The sequence below is a fragment of the Schistocerca cancellata genome, chromosome 6 (assembly GCF_023864275.1).
Source record: "Schistocerca cancellata isolate TAMUIC-IGC-003103 chromosome 6, iqSchCanc2.1, whole genome shotgun sequence".
NCBI lineage: Eukaryota > Metazoa > Arthropoda > Insecta > Orthoptera > Acrididae > Schistocerca > Schistocerca cancellata.
The window spans coordinates 562,831,565-562,853,700 of NC_064631.1; the positions used below are offsets into that span (position 1 = coordinate 562,831,565).

At 43.7% G+C, this 22,136-nt stretch overlaps 1 protein-coding gene across 1 annotated transcript in view; it reads right to left on the reverse strand.

Moving 5' to 3' along the window:
• Positions 1–22,136, reverse strand: part of LOC126088430 (aminopeptidase N-like) — a 168,901-nt gene that overhangs the window by 128,604 nt on the left and 18,161 nt on the right. The window contains exon 3 of the mRNA XM_049906574.1: positions 15,798–15,953. Coding sequence (XP_049762531.1) covers positions 15,798–15,953 — 156 coding nt within the window. The remainder of the gene's footprint in view (positions 1–15,797; positions 15,954–22,136) is intronic.

Consider the following 22,136-nt stretch of genomic DNA (forward strand, 5'->3'; position numbering starts at 1 on the left):
AAATAATGTTTATCTCATGCGGAGAAGTATTCCAAATTTGTACCGCACTGTCCGTAAAGGAACTTTTATAAGCCTGTGTCCTTATTCATTGGGCATGGTACTTTCCTTTTCGTGGACGATGGAGGAAATGTGCGTTTTAATAGAGCTAACGTGGGAATTTTACGCGCGCCCGTTGAGTAAACAGTGTGATTTACGAACTAGAAACAGCCATCAAACTGCCGCTGGAGTGCGTTGCGATCGCGTATACCACGTTGGGGCCCACGTACTGTATGCACAAGTCGCATCGTTCCTGAGCGTTCAGCAGCACGTTGAACTTGGCACGCTCAACGTTAACGTTCGACAGCACGGTCCGTGTGCCGACGGCTTTATATGTTGTGGTATGAAGTTGGTCGGGCGTTTTGGCGACATGGGCAGCTTGGAGATACGAGTTCTCTGACGTCGCTGGGAACAAAATTTGAAGTGAATCGGTGAAGCTGTGGAACCCGCTCCTTCGTATTGTGTACATGCTATGAGTAAGTGTTCGTAATTGTGTTTTGTTGACCGACACACTCAGAGGCATTTAAATTTTGTTATTATTGTCAGACTTTCATAGTCGAACTTTAAGATGGTGTAGAAGAGTTCAGTTGGCCTAGTTAAATGGTGGCCGTTATGTGAAGGCTTTCTCAGAAGTTTTACTACTGCTCTGTGTTTCTTGTAATTAAATGATTTTATGTTGGCGTTTTCAAAGCCTTCACTCTATTAATACAGTTGTCCATGTGTAAAATGCTTAAGGTCTAAGTTGCGAATTTGTCAGTAGCGTAACGTATTCATTTACACGCTTACCCATATATCGAGTCAAAAGGTCTGCCGAGTGTTTCTATGTTTCAGAGTTATTGGAATGTCTTTGTGATTCGCGCGAAAACCTTTGATTGTGCCAGCACCTTGGCGGGGAGTGAAATGTCATCCGAGGTCTAGGCCTGGCAGTGCGTAAGAACCTGGCCACTACCGGGAGTTGTTCACATACCGCCTTCAAAAGTTCAGCATTTATCTTCCTTCCGCCAAGGCGGGTTAAGCTTGTTGATATATAAATATATATTGTATGTAACCTGTTCTTATACGAACCTGTTTCCTTAAATATTAGTGACTGGCAACTGGCTAAACTTTAAATTGCATAGCATCTTCTGAGTTCCTCTTTCTAGTAGTCTTTTATTAACACGTCTGAGCACGTGAACATTCATTTTTAAACATCAGTGTATCTGTTGTAGTTTTTTATGTAAGTGGTTCTGTCATGTTATGTAATTGGATCTTAGCTTGGCACTAGTGTTGAAGTGTTGTTAAGTCACCCTTTATTGGTAACTGTTTTCATTGCATGTATTTTGAGGGAAATCCTATATGGGAGTTTGAATTTCTGAAGTTTGTCAGTAATTCTGTTTTTTTAATAAGGGAAAATATAGCGAGGGGTATTAGTGCCCGGCTACGGTAAGTTTGTAATCGACCTTTTAACAGCCAGCCGGAGTGGCCGAGCGGTTCTAGGCGCTACAGTCTGGAACCGCGCGACCGCTACGGTCGCAGGTTCGAATCCTGCCTCAGGCATGGATGTGTGTGATGTCCTTAGGTTAGTTAGGTTTAAGTAGTTCTAAGTTGTAGGGGACTGATGACCTTAGAAGTTAAGTCCCATAGTGCTCAGAGCCATTTGAACCAGACCTTTTAACAAGTGTTTCTTTAACTGATTGAAATAGTAAGTTTCTAAGGGTATTTTAGTGAAGAATGTTTTAAGTGTGGCCATCTTAATGTAATAACTGGTTTTAACGAGTTTATGAAGTAGCTATCCGAAATAATTGATAATTGCTGTGCTCAAGGTTTCTATAAATGCCTGGCACATTAAGTTTTTCTGAAATTTCTCTTAAGGGACTGTTTATTTGAATACTGAGTACTTTGGGTTTCTAACTGTATTTGCAAAGCTTTATCTAGTGGCTTGTCCACCATTTGTAATTGTCAAATTCCTTAAAATGCGTAATGTCAATAAACTGTCTTAATTAGAAATTGTGACTACCAACCATGATTCCATCCCGCTTCCCTTTTTATGGTATCCAAGAGAACTTTTAACATTGCACCGCGTCAGCAATCGTGAAAAATTTAATGTCAATAGCTGTACTTAGCACAAACGTCAGAAGCGTGCCTCCTCAGCCCAGCCAAAGTTTACCTGAGAGCCCGCGGCTCACCGAACGTTGGCTGGGGTGAGAAAGCACGCTTCTGACGTTTGAGCTAAGTACAAGTACTGCCGTGGTACACACGTACCGTTTACTTTACATTTTATGCGAGTCCTTTGCCCATTTGGGCGTTCTGTATTAATGATGGACCATGCCTCTTTAGGCAGTTTGTAGTTTTAGTGTGTTCCGATGAAGGCATGGTTATCCGCGTCGATACCCAGGTCAACATCCGGTTTCTATTTGCGATCGAGGCGGATTCTTTATAATCATTATCTAAGATATGGTGGGTAAGTGTGGCACGAACAAGATATCCACGTACCACTGAGAAGGCAGTCAGACAAGGCTGTAGCATGTCCCGTATGGCATTCAGTTTCTAGGGGCGGGTACTGTGCTTGGAGGGTAGTGCACCTGGGAACGCACGATCTTTCCTTGCTGGTGTTTCCGTCCAGTAGCCGATGACAGAATCCACTGAACGGGAAAGTGCTGCAGACTGCCATTAGCAGTTTCTGGCGTTTTCTACTGTTTTTGTTAATGTGGACACGATGTTGTGTTTTGCGCTGCATTTATAAATATTACGAGTCCACATATTTAAGTGCTGTATAATAAAAAAAGAAAGTGACGAACCACGAAGGAATTATAGGAAAGGGTCAGAAATTGGTAGATGTAATATACATGTACAGACAAACAAATGATTACACTACCAGAAAAATTGGATAATTTATCCAAGAGAAAGGGATTCACAAATTGAGCAAGTCAGTTGCGTGTTGGTCCACCTCCGGCCCTTATGATAGTAGTTTTTCGGCTTGGCATTGATTGGTAGAGCTGTTGGACGTCATTCTGAGGGATAGTGTGCCAAATTCTGTCCAACTGACGTGATGTATCGTCAAAATATGAAGCTAGTTGGAGGGCCCTGCCCTTAATTGGGGAGAGATCCGGCGACCTTGCTGGACAAGGTATGCAGACTGGCATTCATTCTTTCTTTCTTGTTTCGCTGACGCCATACTCCCTCAGCGACCGCAGGGTCGGCGAGGTTACAACGGATTTAGCAGTGTTAGGTTTAGGGATGGTCGGATGCCCTTCCTGCCGCCACCCCGTACCCCCCCAGGACGGAATCAGTGTACCCCAACTGTCTGCATCTAGTGTAAATTGTGAAATAGTGCGGACGTTTCATATGTCTGTGACGCGTGTAACTGAGGCGGAACGTGGGCACCAGCCCGGTATTCACCTAGCGGGATGTGGAAAACCGCCTAAAAACCACATCCAGACTGGCCGGCACACCGGCCCTCGTCGTTAATCCGCTGGGCAGATTCGACCCGGGACCGGCGCGCCTCCCCTAGTCCAGGAAGCAGCGCGTTAGCGCTCTCGGCTACCCTGGAGGATGTATGCAGACTGGCATTGTCCTACTGAAATACACGCCCAGGATGTCTTGCCATCGAGAGCAACAAAACGGGGCGTAGAATGTTGTCGAAGTTCAGCGGGTGCCACGGATGACAACCAAAGGGGTTGTCGGGCCGTATGGCGGCCGACAGTCAGGTCTGCACTCTACTGCTGTCAAGGCTATTTCCAGACAAGTTTTCGGCCTGGAATCACATTGACTGCAGTGTAATTGTCTTCCGTGATGATATCCGGTTCGAACTGAGCCATGATAACCAGCGAAGGCGAGTCTGGAGACGCCCCACACAGCGGTGGGGTAACAACATGACTGTCTTCCGTTATGGGGCCGCCAACCGGGAGTGACGATCTTTGGTGCCATTTCTTCTCATGGCAGGATCCATTTGGTTGAATCTGCGACAAACTTACAGCGCAGCAATACGTCGATGATGTTCTACGCCCCGTTTTGTTACCCTTCATGGTAAGCCATCCTGCGCTTATATTTCAGCAAGATAATGCCCACCCGCACGCGGTGGGAGTTTCCACTGCTTGTCTTCGTGCTTGCCAAACCATACCTGGGACAGCAAGGTCGTCGAATCTCTCCCCAACGGAGAACGTTTGTATCACTCTCAGACCGTCTAGGTATTCTCACGATCTAACGCGCTAATTGGACGGAATGTGGCACGATACCCCTCAAAAGAAGTCAAACAACTCTATCAATCAGTGCCAAGCCGAATAACTGCTTGCAAAAGGGCCTGAGTTGGATCAACGCGTTATTGACTTGCTCAATTTGTGAACCCCTTTCCCTTGAATAAATTACCAGTTATTCTGAAATTTTATTTGTTAGTCTCTACGTATACATCACATCTACTGATTTTTGTCCGATTTTGATGATTGCTACGTCGTGAGTTTATTCTCATAGAGTGTATGTTGAAGTTATTTTGAGCTATTGTTAATTCTTCAGTTACATATTCTTATGGTGAATAAAATTCTATGAATTTCTAAAACAAGTTACATAACGTATGGTTGATTAAGCTATAGTTCGTCAATCGCGCAGCACCTTGAAATGGGAAGTATTCTACCACGGAGCTAGTGATAGTTGCAAATTAACTCTTTTTTTATTGTCTTAACAAGCCTTTGGGTTAGTTGTCAATAGCTTCAGTTTCAAAATGTTTTTAACTTGTAACTAATTTTTGATAACATTCCTGCTTAATTCGATTTCTCTTGCTGATTATTGATGTTGAGTAGATTAGTAAGGCGATAAATAGGATATTAAATGCAGTATTGACAGTATTTTCTCGATTGCAACACTTTTAAATTTGAATAGAATATTTGCTCCTGGGTACATGCCCATATTATGTAACGGAACAGTTTTACACATTTGCAGAACTTTATTTTCCTGAATAATATTTGTAGTTTTAGAAAGCATACATAAAGTGGGATAAGAAGATATAATGAACTTCTATTACAGGACTGGCTAGAGGCGAAAGTTGAGATGTGTTCTAGGATGCAACACTGACCCCTACAAAGCGCAAGCAGTAGATGAAACAGCAAAGGTTGCTTGTTGCTTTCACAGTGCTGGGAACTAGAGGCGAGAATAAAAGCTGTTATGTTACTGTTTTTCCTCCATTCAGCTGTGTTTATTGCTTTTTATTTATTCGCTATCGGATTAGAGACAACTACTGTTCCATCTTCAGCCTCTTTAATACTCTTATCGAGGCGAGGCGATCATCTCATCGATAACAGTGGTTGAAGATAGATCCGAAATTATGTCGAATTCTATGGTAAGTAAATAAAAATTCACATGTGAGTATTCACATATGAAGAGAGAAAAAATAGTAGGAGAACAAAAGTTTTCTCCAAATTTGAGAAAGAAAGTTCAAACCGAAAGAATAAAGACTGTAAAGTTTTCTCACGACATTGTAATGTTGTCAAACAAGGCAAGGAACTTGGAAGGTCGTTTGACCGGAATAATCAGTGCGTTGAAAGCACTTGACAACACGCAGACACACGGAGGTGATAAAAGTCGTGAGATACCTCCAAATATCGTGTCGGACGTCCTTGTGCCCGGAATAGTACAGCAACTCGACGTGGCATTGACGCAACAAGTCGTTGGAAGTCCCCTGCAGAAATATTGAGCCATGCTGGCTCTATGGAGGTCCATAATTGCGAAAGTGTTGCCGGGGAGGATATTGTGCACGAAATAACCTTCACACTATGTCCTATAAATGTTCTGTGGGATTCATGTCGGGCAATCTGGGTGACCAAATCATACACTCGAGCTGTCCAGTTTTTCTTCCACTGAGTCGCGCCCGGTGGCATAGTGCAAATTCATCCATAAAAATTCAATCGTTGTCTGGGAATATGAAGTCCATGTGCGGCTGCAAATAGTCTCCATGTAGCCGAACATAGTCATATTCAGTCACTGATCCGTGCAAACACAGCCCACGTCATTACGGAGTCGCCACCAGCTTGCACAGAGTCTTGTTGAAAACTTGGGTCAGTGGCTTCGTGGGATCTGCACCGCACTCGGATCCTACCACCGGCTCCACCAACTGTTATCGGGACTGATCTGACCAGGTCACGTCTTCCCAGTCACCTAGGGTCCAACCGATCAGGGGAGGCACTACAGGCGGTGTCGTGCTGTTAGCAAAGGCACTCGCGTCACGCGTCTGCTGTCATAGCAAAAAGTTCAAATGTGTGTGAATTCTTAAGGGACCAAACAGCACAGGTCGTCGGTCCCTAGACTTACACACTACTTAAACTAACTTAAAGTAACTTATGCTAAGAACAACACACACATCCATGCCCGAGGGAGGACTCGAACCTCCGGCGGGAGGGGCCGCGCAATCCGTAACATGGCGCCGCTAACCGCGCAGCCACTCCGCACTGCCGCTGCTATAGCCCATTAAGGCCAAATTTCACAGCACTATTCTAACGAATACACTCATCGCACGTCCCCCATTGATTTCTGCGGTTACTTCCCTCTGTGCTGCTTGTCTGTTAGCACTAACAATTTTACGAAACGCCGCTGCTCTCGGTCGTCAAGTGAAGACTGGCAGCCACTGTGTTGTCCGTACTGAGAGATAACGCCTGAAATTTAGTATTCTCGGCACGTTCTTGACACTGTGGATCTCGAAATATTGAATACCCTAGCGATTTCCGAAATGGAATGTCCCATGCGTCTAGCTCCATTCCGCGTTCAAAGTCTATTAATTACCAACGTGCAGCCATAATCACGTCGGAAACCTTTTCACATGAATCACCTGCGTACAAATGACTGCTTCGCCAATGCAGTATCCTTTTATACCTTGTGTATCGATATTACCGCCAACTGTATATGCGTATATCGCTATTCCATGAGTTTTGTCACGTCAGTGTATACCTTTACTGTTTGGGCAAGTTACCCTGTGTGACGATGTTGTATACACATTTCACGGAAGTTTGGAAATTTGTGGTAAGGTCTTATGGGACCAATCTGCAGAGGTCATCGGTCCCTAAGCTTACACACTACTCAATCTGACTTAAACTAACTTACACACACATCCAGCCGGCCGAGGTGGCCGAGCGGTTCTAGGCGCTACAGTCTGGAACCGCGCTACCGCTACGGTCGCAGGTTCGAATCCTGCCTCGGTCATGGATGTGTGTGATGTCCTTAGTTAGGTTTAAGTAGTTCTAAGTTCTAGGGGACTGATGACCTCAGAAGTTAAGTCCCATAGTGCTCAGAGCCATTTGAACCATTTGAACATACATCCAAGCCCGCACATATTATGTTTTGCCCTTGACTTCAAGAATAACTTACATGGTATGTTTCCCTACGAATGGCTTACTGTTTTGAGTAATCATATTACTTTCATGTGCTGTTAACTAACAGGGTACCCGAGAGCGCTAATGCGCTGCTTCCTGGACTCGGGTAGCCGCGCAGCCCCGGATCGAATCCGCCTGGCGGATTAAAGAGGAGGGCCGGAGTGCTGGCCAGCCTGGATGTGGTTTTTAGGCGGTTTTCCACATCCTGCTAGGTGAATACTGGGCTGGTCGCCAAATTCCGCCTCAGGTACACAACTCACAGACATTTGAAAACGTTGACACTATTTCATGACTTGCACTAGACACAGTCAGCTGGGATATGGGGTACACTACTTCCATCCCAGGCGGTTCGGGGTGGCGTCAGGAAGGGTATCCGGCCACCCTCTGCAATTAACACCGCCAAATCCGTCATAACAAAGCCGACCCAGGATTGGAGCGGGACAAAGGCCCGAGAAAGAGAGAAAGAACTAACAGCGAACATTTTCTACTTTCTTCTTCTTTTTACAGGCAATTCTCTGCTTGCAGCTGCTGTGTATGATGAAAATAATTGTAAGGACGTTTCAATGTATAAACTTTTATGATGATTTACAGGCTCTTTGTTTCAATTGCTGTCACAGATAGCGTGGTACGTTCAACTAACCAGTCTTTCTTCTACATAATTATTTCTTATTTGTTTGCTGTTATATAACACATTGACTCTTGCATTCGTTTTAGTATGTACATAACAGATTTCATTTGAAGATTTAAAAATAAGAATGCTATGGATTATGCAACGGTGTTGTGTACTGCTAGTACATTTATAATATTACGTGGGTGAGGTTAATTCCCTGCAAGTTTTTAAAAGTAAGCCAATAGCAATATTTACATAACTTTGTTACTTAAGGCAGTTCTTCTTTTGATTTGTCTGTCCTCAGATCTGAAGATGGTTGATACTGGCAGCCATTTGCAAAAAGAAGTCTTTTTGCCTTTTTACGATAATACGACTGAGACCGTATATGATATAATTTTTACAATTTTACATTTGATTAAGGAATACAAACGTCTCAAAAATGAGATCGACAGGAAGTGCAAAATGGCTAAGCAGGCATGGCTAGAGGACAAATGTAAGGATGTGGAGGCTTATCTCACTAGGGGTAAGATAGATACTGCCTACAGGAAAATTAAAGAGACCTTTGGAGATAAGAGAACCACTTGTATGAACATCAAGAGCTCAGATGGAAACCCAGTTCTAAGCAAAGAAGGGAAAGCAGAAAGGTGGAAGGAGTATATAGAGGGTCTATACAAGGGCGATGCACTTGAGGACAATATTATGGAAATGGAAGAGGATGTAGATGAAGATGAAATGGGAGATACGATATTGCGTGAAGAGTTTGACAGAGCACTGAAAGACCTGAGTCGAAACAAGGCCCCCGGAGTAGACAACATTCCATTGGAACTACTGACGGCCTTGGGAGAGCCAGTCCTGACAAAACTCTACCATCTGGTGAGCAAGATGTATGAAACAGGCGAAATAACCTCAGACTTCAAGAAGAATATACTAATTCCAATTCCAAAGAAAGCAGGTGTGGACAGATGTGAAAATTACCGAACAATCAGTTTAATAAGCCACAGCTGCAAAATACTAACACGAATTCTTTACAGACGAATGGAAAAACTAGTAGAAGCCGACCTCGGGGAAGATCACTTTGGATTCCGTAGAAATACTGGAACACGTGAGGCAATACTGACCTTACGACTTATCTTAGAAGAAAGATTAAGGAAAGGCAAACCTACATTCCTAGCATTTGTAGACTTAGAGAAAGCTTTTGACAATGTTGACTGGAATACTCTCTTTCAAATTCTAAAGGTGGCAGGGGTAAAATACAGGGAGCGAAAGGCTATTTACCATTTGTATAGAAACCAGATGGCAGTTATAAGAGTCGAGAGGCATGAAAGAGAAGCAGTGGTTGGGAAGGGAGTAAGACAGGGTTGTAGCCTCTCCCCGATGCTATTCAATCTGTATATTGAGCAAGCAGTAAAGGAAACAAAAGAAAAATTCGGAGTAGGTATTAAAATCCATGGAGAAGAAATAAAAACGTTGAGGTTCGCCGATGACATTGTAATTCTGTCAGAGACAGCAAAGGACTTGGAAGAGCCGTTGAACGGAATGGATAGTGTCTTGAAGGGAGGATATAAGATGAACATCAACAAAACCAAAACGAGGATAATGGAATGTAGTCGAATTAAGTCGGGTGATGTTGAGGGTATTAGATTAGGAAATGAGACACTTAAAGTAGTAAAGGAGTTTTGCTATTTGGGGAGCAAAATAACTGATGATGGTCGAAGTAGAGAGGATATAAAATGTAGACTGGCAATGGCAAGGAAAGCGTTTCTGAAGAAGAGAAATTTGTTAACATCGAGTATAGATTTAAGTGTCAGGAAGTCATTTCTGAAAGTATTTGTATGGAGTGTAGCCATGTATGGAAGCGAAACATGGACGATAAATAGTTTGGACAAGAAGAGAATAGAATCTTTCGAAATGTGGTGCTACAGAAGAATGCTGAAGATTAGATGGGTAGATCACATAACTAGTGAGGAAGTATTGAATAGGATTGGGGAGAAGAGAAGTTTGTGGCACAACTTGACCAGAAGAAGGCATCGGTTGGTAAGACATGTTCTGAGGCATCAAGGGATCACCAATTTAGTATTGGAGGGCAGCGTGGAGGGTAAAAATCGTAGAGGGAGACCAAGAGAGGAATACACTAAACAGATTCAGAAGGATGTAGGTTGCAGTAGGTACTGGGAGATGAAGAACCTTGCACAGGATAGAGTAGCATGGAGAGCTGCATCAAACCAGTCTCAGGACTGAAGACCACAACAACAACAACATTTGATTATAATCTAATACGTTCTTCGTCCTCCACTTTTCAGCTTCCGTAACAATCAATTGAAATACGGCATGGTCGCACCACGCGGCGAAGGGCAAATAGATCTAAATTAGATCTCGTAGAAACATTTTTCCCAGCATTATCACATAGTTCATTACACAAATTTGTGAAATGGAGGCTTCATCTTCCATTGTTTGAAGATGAAATTTTTTTCCTGGAATTCGAGTACAGCTTTCCCTGCTTTAAATGTAACAGCAAGCGATCAATTCAGGTGACGCAATTTTACGAAATATGCATGTTTATCTCCATCTTCTGAACCGTTATGTAATCAGGGAGTTCAGACCGCGGCATTCTCAAGGGCCAAGTACCACGAACACAATCAATAAATGTTGAAGGAATCTGAAACCTATGAAAACAACGCAGTTAGCGAACGTGCCTCACTCATTCGTTTTGACGCGAAAACATCTATCTCTGACCCCTGATCGCATATCTGAGAAGATTAGAAGCGAAGATTAAAAGTGATAAAGGTAGGAGTTTTGTAACGCATAGGACCGTCTTATCTCTTTGTGGAGAGGGGATGAGAGATCGGGCCAAGAACATCGTTTCAAATCCGGAAGACTCGGCTTAATAAATTCTATATTTGGGTTATCGATCATTAAACAGTCCTATTAACACTGACATACAAATCCTCTTATCACTCTCAGTTAAGAAATTGTCCCTGCGGTCGTGTTCTTGTCTCAATAAATCATGCTTGGCTGAGAAGTATTAAGTACTTCAAACTCCGACTATTGTGCTGCGCACCACGATTCATCAGTCTAAATATTAAAGATTATTGAAATTTGATATTTACGTATTTACAGTGTGATTATGTAATGATGCTACAAACTGTCAGGGATGATAGACAAAAGTAAATGTTTCAATTTGAGGTAAGGGACCCCGATACGGAGACGACCAAGTTATAAGTGAAAATCGTTCTGAGAGTGGGCCTCTTTTACTGCAGTCACTTTGCTTTCCCCATTTTTGGAGGAGGTCGTGTCGATCAAAACAAGAATTAAATGTTCAGTAAACATGGGCTCTAAAGTGGACACCTAGAGACTGTGAGACTTGTTCGTCTTTTTTTACTATGAAACACACCTCTTCTACATCTACATCTACATCTACATCCATACTCCGCAAGCCACCTGACGGTGTGTGGCGGAGGGTACCTTGAGTACCTCTATCGGTTCTCCCTTCTATTCCAGTCTCGTATTGTTCGTGGAAAGAAGGATTGTCGGTGTGCCTCTGTGTGGGCTCTAATCTCTCTGATTTTATCCTCATGGTCTCTTCGCGAGATATACGTAGGAGGGAGCAATATACTGCTTGACTCTTCGGTGAAGGTATGTTCTCGCAACTTTGACAAAAGCCCGTACCGAGCTACTGAGCGTCTCTCCTGCAGAGTCTTCCACTGGAGTTTATCTATCATCTCCGTAACGCTTTCGCGATTACTAAATGATCCTGTAACGAAGCGCGCTGCTCTTTGTTGGATCTTCTCTATATCTTCTATCAACCCTATCTGGTACGGATCCGACACTGCTGAGCAGTATTCAAGCAGTGGGCGAACAAGCGTACTGTAACCTACTTCTTTTGTTTTCGGATTGATTCTACCGAAAAAGTGCTCGTAACTCTTAAGATATGCACTTTAGAGCCTTTGTTTACTAGACATTTTTTGTTTTAGTCGATGTTACCTCTTCGGAACATAAAGGAAGCATAGAGCTTGCAGTAGAACAGATCCACTGTCAGAGTTATCAGTACGATTTCCTCTCGCAGCATTCGATTCGGTCGTTTCTGGACCAGAGCTCCTTAACTAAAATTGATTCGTTAACCCTTTTCCGTCATTCCAGAAAGCTTTTAATACCATCACGGGATCACCTTAGATGCTGTACCACTGTACAGTGCACGGCGGAGAGTAATTCGCAGCAATAGTAGCTATTTCCTATCTTATTCGACGTGAGTATCAAAAAAAGGAAGGGAGGAAGATTAGAATTTAATGTCCCACTGACAATGAGATCATTAGAGACGGAGCACAAGTTGATAAAGGATGAGGAAGTAAATCGACAGTCTTTCAGAAAAATCATCACTTTAAACGATTTAGGGGAATCACGAAAATTCTAAATATGCATGGCCGGACGTGCATTTGAATCGTCGTCTTTCCCGATGCGAGTCCAGTAGGCTAACCATGGCGTCACATCGCTCTGTTTGCGTGATGAGTGAAAGAAAAATGACTGAAGCCTCCATAATCGCCCTTTTCTCTAAGTGTGAGTCATACTATGGTGCCAGGACGGTTTCCGTATACCCTTCCTTAAACGGGTCATTATTATTATCCTACAGAGCATCGACAGAACCGCATCGTCTCTTTCCTCCGGATATTTCGATTAAGTATGCCGAGCGCCTTACATATTCTTAATGGCTAAAGTCGTGCATGTACACTACTAGTCATTCAAATTGCTACACCACGAATATGACGTACTACAGACGCGAAATTTAACCGACAGGAAGAAGATGCTGTGATATACAAATGATTAGCTTTTCAGAGCATTCACACATGCTGGGAACCGGTGGCGACACCTACAACGTGCTAACATGAGGAAAGTTTCCAACCGATTTCTCATACACAAACAGCAGTTGACCGACGTTGCCTGGTGAAACGTCGTTGTGATGACTCGTGTAAGGAGGAGAAATGCGTACCATCACGTTTCCGACTTTTATAAAGGTCGGATTCTAGCCTATCGCGATTGCGGTTTATCGTATCGCGACATTACTGCTCGCGTTGGTCGAGATCCAATGACTGTTAGCAGAATATGGAATCGGTGGGTTCAGGAGGGTAATACGGAACGCCGTGCTGGATCCCAACGGCCTCGTATCACTAGCAGTCGAGATGACAGGCATCTTATCCGCATGGCTGTAACGGATCGTGCAGACTCGTCTCGATCCCTGAGTCAACAGATGGGGAAGTTTGCAAGGCAACAACCATCTGCACGAACAGTTCAACGACGTTTGCAGCAGCATGGACTATCAGCTCGGAGACCATGGCTGCGGTTACCCTTGATGCTGCATCACAGACATGAGTGCCTGCGATGGTGTACTCAACGACGAACCTGGGTGCACGAATGATAAAACGTCATTTTTTCGGATGAATCCAGCGTCATGATGGTCGCATCCGTGTTTGGCGACATCACGGTGACCGCACATTGGAAGCGTATATTAGTCATCGCCATACTGGCGTATCACCCGGCGTGATGGTATGGGGTGCCATTGATTACATGTCTCAGTCATCTCTTGTTGTCATTGACGGCACTTTGAACACTGGACTTTACATTTCAGATGTGTTACGACCCGTGGCTCTACCCTTCATTCGATCCCTACGAAATCCTATATTTCAGCAGGATAATGCATGACCGCATGTTGCAGGTCCTGTACGGGCCTTTCTGGATACAGAAAATGTTCGACTGCTGCCTTGGCCAGCACATTCTCCAGATTTCTTACCAACTGAAAGCGTCTGGTCAATGGTGGCCGAGCGACTGTGACTTTTCATTGTCACAGCTTCCCAATCTCGATGACACCAAGAATTTTGTATAAGTATGTCCTTTGACTGTATTTCATTAGTTGCTTGTTTTAAATGCAAATGCTGGTACCTCAGCATCGTCTTCTACTCCCTAGCTTGTCAGCGTTGCTCTTGATCTGACGCATTATAAAAGGTTGTCATTTTATGATGTAATAATTGACTTAAATTAAAACGTTACGAATGTTTAATTATTTTTCATTTGGTTCATTCCTTGTCCTAATCCGATTTTTAAGTTATTCGGAGCAATTTTCTGCATCGGTCACCTGTATACAACGATGCAATTGATCAGCTGCCACTGTAGCGACTTTAAGTGGCTACTGCAAGATCAGTGCTAGAACCCATCTCCAACCAGAAGTTCCATACGAAGTCCGATTCTTTTTTTAGAGCATTATTTTATTACAAGCTGAATACAAAAAAAAGCTTTCATTATGTTTTCATGGTCACTCATCAACGCGTTAACGAGTTCGCCGATTTTAATTACTCCCATCAAAATTATGATCACCCTTTCTCACTTTCAGTTTATTTTAGAACGAATGTTGTTGTTGTTGTTGTCTTCATTCCAGAGACTGGTTTGATGCAGCTCTCCATGCTACTCTATCCTGTGCAAGGTTCTTCATCTCCCAGTACCTACTGCAACCTACATCCTTCTGAATCTGTTTAGTGTATTCCTCTCTTGGTCTCCCTCTACGATTTTTACCCTCCACGCTGCCCTCCAATACTAAACTGGTGATCCCTTGATGCCTCAGAATATGTCCTACCAACCGATCCCTTCTTCTAGTCAAGTTGTGCCATAAACTCCTCTTCTCCCCAATTCTATTCAATACGTCCTCATTAGTTATGTGATCTACCCATCTAATCTTCAGCATTCTTCTGTCGCACCACATTTCGAAAGCTTCTATTCTCTTCTTGTCTAAAATATTTATCGTCCATTTTTCACTTCCATACATGGCTACACTCCATACAAATACTTTCAGAAACGACTACCTGACACTTAAATCTATACTCGATGTTAACAAATTTCTCTTCTTCAGAAACGCTTTCCTTGCCACTGTCGGTCTACATTGTATATCCTCTCTACTTCGGCCAACATCAGTTATTTTGCTCCCCAAATAGCAAAACTCATTTATTACTTTAAGCGTCTCATTTCCTGATCTAATTCCCGCAGCATCACCCGATTTAATTCGACTGCATTCCAATATTCTCGTTTTTTTTTTTTTATTTGATGTTCATCTTATATCCTCCTTTCAAGACACGGTCCATTCCGTTCAGCTGCTCTTCCAGGTCCTTTGCTGTCTCTGACAGAATTACAATGTCATTGGTGAACCTCAAAGATTTGATTTCTTCTTCATGGATTTTAATTCCAACTCCGAATTTTTCTTTTGTTTCCTTTGCTGCTTGCTCAATATACAGATTGAATAACATCGGGGAGAGGCTACAACTCTGTCTCACTCCCTTCCCAACCACTGCTTCCCTTTCGTGCCCCTCGACTCTTATAACTGCCCTCTGGTTGGTGTACAAATTGTAAATAGCCTTTCGCTCCCTGTATTTTACCCCTGCGACCTTCCGAATTTGAAAGAGAGTATTTTTTATTTTTTAGAATGAATATTTTAATTAATACAGAGGAAGAGCGATTATATTGTTCCTGCAAAATTATATCACTGTACGATACATAGTTCGGGAGATATGACGTTTTATACATGGGAGTTCGATTCCTTAAAGTCTGGAATGGGAGTTTTAGTAGTTTGGAACAATCGGTAAAACGTGGCAGGGCTGTATGCAGTGAAGGGCCTAATTTATATTATCAGTATCGAGTAGTTGTCATGTAGTAGGGCAGTGGAAAACGATAAAGTATCAACTTAACAGATAATTCTTTACAGTGAAGTGCACTGGGATGTGGATATTGTGGCCACATTACAACCTGAAAAGCGACTCATAGCGCCGATGAGAGAGTGAGGTACTTACATGGGGGCTGTGCTCGTCGCTTCGGTGTTGGCGCGCGCCGTGTAGCCCTGAGGAGCGATCACCGTCGCCTGGAAGGTGGCGCGCATTCCAGGCTCGTCGAAGCAGGGGAAGGCGCGCCTAGCTGCCGTGGGCTCCATGTGCGTGGTCGCCAGCCACCTGCAGGCATCAACACCGTCACTGCTAGTTTCCAGGTTCCACATGTCATCAACAATGTACATCAGGGCTCGTTGAAAACAAAGAGACTTACATCACATTGGTTGTTGCCGAAAATATCCAATATTCTGACTGGACAAAATATTAGTAACCGTCTTAAAACAGAAAATTGGTCGCTTTGGTTCAGCGCAGATAGTTTCTAAATGGTTCCAGGTGATCATGTGAACGTCTACCACTGACATAAATCATTGGAGTTTGTGTCAGTTGTGCACTACATAGAGGCATTCGCCCTCACTACCAGCAACCCTTCTAACTCCTGAGTCATGCGTGTGGCCTAACCCTGTGAAGCCACAGGGGTCATAACGACAGACTGTAGACAGAAGACCACGCACGTTCAGCGGGCTGGCAGGTGGCAGCTTGAGTGCCACCAACGGCCTCTGACCCTACGAACCTGCTTCGTTCTGCGTGTCATGTAGCCGCAAATTCATCCAGCTGTATCACTGGCGCCACTCGTATACCGGGTGATCAAAAAGTCAGTTTAAATTTGAAAACTCAATAAATCACGGAATAATGTAGATAGAGAGGTACAAAATGACACAAATGCTTGGAATGCCATGGGGTTTTATTAGAACCAAAAAAATACAAATGTTCAAAAAATGTCCGACATATGGCGCTTCATTGGATCAGAATAGCAATAATTAGCATAACAAAGTAGGACAAAGCAAAGACGATGTCATTCGCAGGAAATTTTCAATATGTCCACCAGCATTCCTCAGCAATAGCTGTAGTCGACGAATAATGTTGTGAACAGCACTGTAAAGCATGTCCGGAGTTATGGTGAGGCATTGGCGTCGGATGTTGTCTTTCAGCATCACTAGAGATGTCGGTCGATCACGATACAGTTGCGACTTCAGGTATCCCCAAAGCCAATCATCGCACGGACTGAAGTCTGGGGACCCGGGGGGGCCAAGCACGACGAAAGTGGAGGCTCAGCACGCGATCATCACCGAAAGACGCGTCTAGCAATATGGGGTGGAGCGCCATCCTGCATAAACATCGTACGTTTCAGCAGGTGTTTATCAGCCAGGCTGGGGATGAGGCGATTCTGTAATGTATCGGCGTACTTCTCACCCGTCACGGTAGCAGTTACAAAACCATAATCACGCATTTCCTCGAAGAAAAAAGGCCCGATTACAGTAGATGTGGTAAATCCAACCCATACCGTGACTTTCTCGTCGTGCAATGGAGTTTCCACGACAATTCTAGGATTTTAGGTAGCCCAAATTCTGCAGTTGTGGGCGCTGACAGACCCTCGGAGCGTGAAATGAGCTACATCGGTCCACAACACGTTACTCAACCAATCGTCATCTTCCGCCATCTTTTGAAACGCCCACACCGCAAATGCCCTCCGCTTCACTAAATCGCCAGGTAACAGTTCATGATGCCGATGGATTTTGTACGGATAACAACGGAGGGTACGCCTAAGTGCCAACCAAACAGTAGTGTATGGAATGCCGGTGCGACGTGCGACTGCACGAGCACTGACTTCCCCGTGCATAGAGGAACCCGCTACAGCCTCCATTTCTTCCTGAACCGTCTCAGCAGCATTAAGCCTTGTGCTCTGCCGGCCACTACGGGTTCTATCGTCTAAACAACCCATGGCTTCGAACTTCGAAATCATTCTCGCCACAGCTGCATTTGTCAACGGACCTTTACCAGTTCGAATCCCCTTCCTATGGCAATAGGATCGTAACGCTGAACTAGCACATTCTCCATTCTGATAATACAGCTTCACTAAAAGCGCCTTTTCAGGTAACGTCAACATGCTGCGTCTGCTGGCGCATCTGATTCTCTCTCTCATTACAGCTCCTTTTATACACGATTGTCATGCGCAGTCACTGACTTTTGCTGTCCAGCGCCATCTGTCGGACATTTTGTGAACTTCGTTCTTTTTTTTTTTGTTCTAATAAAACCCCCTGTTATTCCAAGCCTGTGTGTCAATTTTTACCTCTCTATCTACATTATTCCGTGGTTTATTAAGTTTTCAAATTTATACTGACTTTTTGATCACCCGGTACATCAGGACTCGTTGAAAACAAAGAAACTTACATCAGATTGGCTGTCGCCGAAAATATCCAATATGCTGACTGGACAAAATATTAGTAACCCTCTTAAAACAGAAAATTGGTCGCTTTGGTTCAGCGCAGATAGTTACTAAATGGTTCCAGGTGGTAATGTGAATGTCTACCACTGACATAAATCATTGGAGTAAAGTGGCGTGGGTTTGTTGTGCACTACGTAGAGGCATTCGCCCTCACTACCGGCAACCCTTCTTGCTTCGACGTCATGCGTGTGGCCTAACCCTGTGAAGCCATAGGGGTCATAACGACAGACTGTATCACTGGCACCACTCGTGTATTTAGGCTGGCGCCGAGCCTCTCTAGGCTAGTCTTTTCCCTCAAGTCCTCTAGTCAAGGTGTCGATCACAGGAGCGGTTCATTAATCAGAACTCCCGCTAAGGGAAACATAGGAACCAGGGACTCCGTACCGCGTCTAGTTACCGCTACCAGTGGAGCCGCCAATGAGTACTTCAGGCATTGCCAGAAAGTGACCACTACTAAAGGACTTTGGTATTGGCTGTCACCATTATCTCACATTATTACTGTTCTGCTAAAGAGCGAACTGTGACATTGACTTTATCCATTATTGCGTCACTCTGCCAATTTACGTACTTGCGTAAATTCAGTGATTACCATGAAGTAATGCAAACAGTTCCTGTAATTAACTTACTCCAGGAAGGAGATGTTGTTTACGTGTTTGTTCAACATTGTTTATGTGGACTGTGTTCTGACTGCTTAAACCAGTGCAGGACATATCAGGTTTATTGTACAGAATCAGTGCAGTGATGGATCGACACAGAGACATGAAGAATTTCGGAAAAGAGTTATCGTGTTTGGAAGTAACCATTACAACACCGTGAATGAAGTTCCCCGATATGTCGGTGTACCAGTGCAGACTCCCCAATGCGTCTACCACACGGGTGGCCAACATTTCGGCTCTTGGGCCATGCCCGCTCATAAGTGCTAAAGCGCTTAGCCTCGGTGCACATTTCCTCCATCGCCACGCCGCGCTGTCTGAGCGTCAGGAGGGAGAAAAAGGGAAAACTGCGGTTGCACCGCATTTAAATTGCAGTGCAGTCGCCTTGGTTTTATATTTCACATTTCTCAGTAGCATACATCACAAACAAAAGAAGTTTTTGGTTTTATTTATTTTGCAGCGCACTGAAAAATACTTTTCGTGTGGTACAATCTGTCGGCTTGCAGACAGACGCAGACAGTTCCACAGAGTTTCACATTCAAGTTGCCACGTAAACATGACTTGCTTAGTTTCATAATAGAATCAAGGTCATTCACACAAATATGTCGATCAAAATATTGTAGTACTTTCGCAACCTCATCATGGAGAGTTGGAAGCTCTAGTTAGGAAAAGCATTATAGATGTTCTGGTCGGTTTAACGTAAAAATATTTGTCATTAGAACTGGAATTACCTTGCAGATAAGTCAGTTAAATATGTACACGTACTGGGACATATTCAACTGAAACGACAAGGATCTGGAAAACAGCTCCAAAATAGATTTGAGATTGACTCCTTCCTAAAAACTCTTTAGAAAACTATCCTCTTAATTCTTTCAAGACCACAATGAATTCCTCAAACCTCACGTTTTCTTTAACGATAGTGAGCTTAGGGAAATGGACTGTCTTTTGTCAGAACGTGTCCCTTCTAGAACGCAGTTTTATTTTTAAACACGTCCCCATCAAATCGGAAGAAGTTAATTTGCAGTCTCTTACTGTGGGCAGTGTTCAGTTAAGTGTATTTAAAATGCGAAGTCTGGAATCCATTGTGGATGTCCTAGTTTTCGTTCCTGCACTCCTTTTTCTTTCATAAACTTGTCTCAGACTTCAGAAATTTTACTATTCGTACTACGAATAGTAAATTTCTTCACGTGCTCCAAGCCTGTAGCTTTAGGCCAGAGGTTGAAAATACCGCTACAGTTGTGTAAAGTTCTTTTATTATTACACGACCGGTTTTGGGCTCTTATACGCCCATCTTCAGGTGTCGTAACTTGGTGCTGTGACCCCCGAGCGCGGCAGTGGACATGTACGAGGCGCGGTGTGCTACCTACGAGCGCAGAGCATGCTCTAAGCTCGATTACGTCCATTAATGTTCGATGGGATTCATATCGGGCGATCTGGGTCGCTAAAGCATTCGCTCAAATTGTTTAGAATGTTCTTCAAACCAATCACTAACAACTGTGTCCCGGTGCATTGTCACCCATAAAAATTCCATCGTTGTTTGGAATATGAAGTCTATGTACGACTGCAAATGGTCTCGAAATAGCCAGATATAACCATTTCCAGTTAATTTTCAGTTCATTTGGGGCAAAGAACCCGGGTTGCTCCAAGTAAACACAGCCCACCCCATTATGGAACCACCACCACCTTGTAAAGTACTTTGTTGGCGACTTGGATACCGGGCTTCATGTGGTCTGTGCGATACTCAACTCCTACCTTCAGTTCTTATCAGCTGAAGTCGGGAATCATCTGATCAGGCCACGATCCAAGAAGAGACGCTGCAGGCGATGTCATGCTGTTGACGAAGGCACTCGCGTTGGTCGTCTGCTGCCACAGACCATTAACGCCAGATTTCGCCGCACTTCCCTAACTGATAGTTTTGTCCTACGTCACATATTCATTTTTTCGGTTATTTTAAGCAGTTTTTCTTGTCTTTTAGCACTGACAACTCTACGCAAACTACCGCCACTACGTTATCAGTGGTGGAATTTAATGCTTGAAATTTGGTATTCTCGGTACGCAAGGATACTATGCATCTCGGAATATTGAATTCCCTAACGATTTCAGAAATTGAATGTCCCTTGCGTCTAGCTGCTACTACCATTCCGCGATCAAAGTCTGTTAATTCTTGTCTTGCGGCCATAATCACGTCGCAAAACTTTCCTCTTGTATCACCTGAGTAAAAATGACAACTCTGCCAATGCACTGCCCTTTTATACCTTGTGCGCGCGATACTACCGCCATCTGTAAATGTGCATATCGCTGTACCATGACTTCCGTCACATCACTATATTTTTCCTTAAAAATAACTTCATTTCCCTCCCAGATAGGGTATGGGCAAAGTGACTGGTCTGTCGCTGCTCTTCTGATTGTTATTATTCAAAATGAAGATAAAGTGATACCATATAAAATGAATCAGATAGGAAGCGTTAAAAAAAAAGAGACGATTTTTACTAATGACATTTTTTACATACAATTTTCTGTCTCTGTGTTGGCGATCACGACGCTACATCAAATAGTCTACCACTGTAACTACCTGCTCCCCCCCTCTCCCCATCCCCTTCCTACTCCAACAGCAGACGGTATACCGAAAGAGAGAATCTGGGTACTGTAACGTTATGACAACTTCACACGTAAGCACATAATAAAAAAATTATAGTTTTTCTGGTGAAACTGTATCTAATTGAGATCTATACTGTGATGTTAAGGAAGATTGTATCACTATATTAATTGTTTACATACATGGATTATTAATTGCATTACGATGCGAAATAGGCTATGGTCATTTCGTTTAAAGAGTAAATGAGTGTTCTAGTCCCAATGTAAATATATTATGTTGAATTTATATTCGCAATAATCATACCATAAGCCAGGAAACCACAACGTTATTTTGGTTGGTACGGATGTTGGCTACCTTGACGTGCTTTGCGACCGACAGCAGAAACCAGCTGCGGGCAGAGTGGGGCTGGTTTGTTGGCAGTGAAGTAGTGCAGTCAGTACTGTGGAGCCCTCAGTTAAAAATACTCACTGTCCTCGGAAAAATAAAGCCATGGCCGTACCCACCCATTGCGGACACTCATGGGGAAGGAGCACTGTGTCACAATAATGTTGGCGAGAGAGTGTGCCGTGTTCAAAGGTCTGGAGGTCAGTGTGACCATGCAACGTTATGCCTCCCCATACCGTTAACAGGTAACGGCCTTGCCGCAGTGGATACACCAGTTCCCATAAGAACATCGAAGTTAAGTGCCATTGGGCGTGGCTGGCACTTGGATGGGTGGCCATCCTGGTCGTCATGCGCTGTGACCATTTTTCGGGGTGCACTCAGCCTCGTGA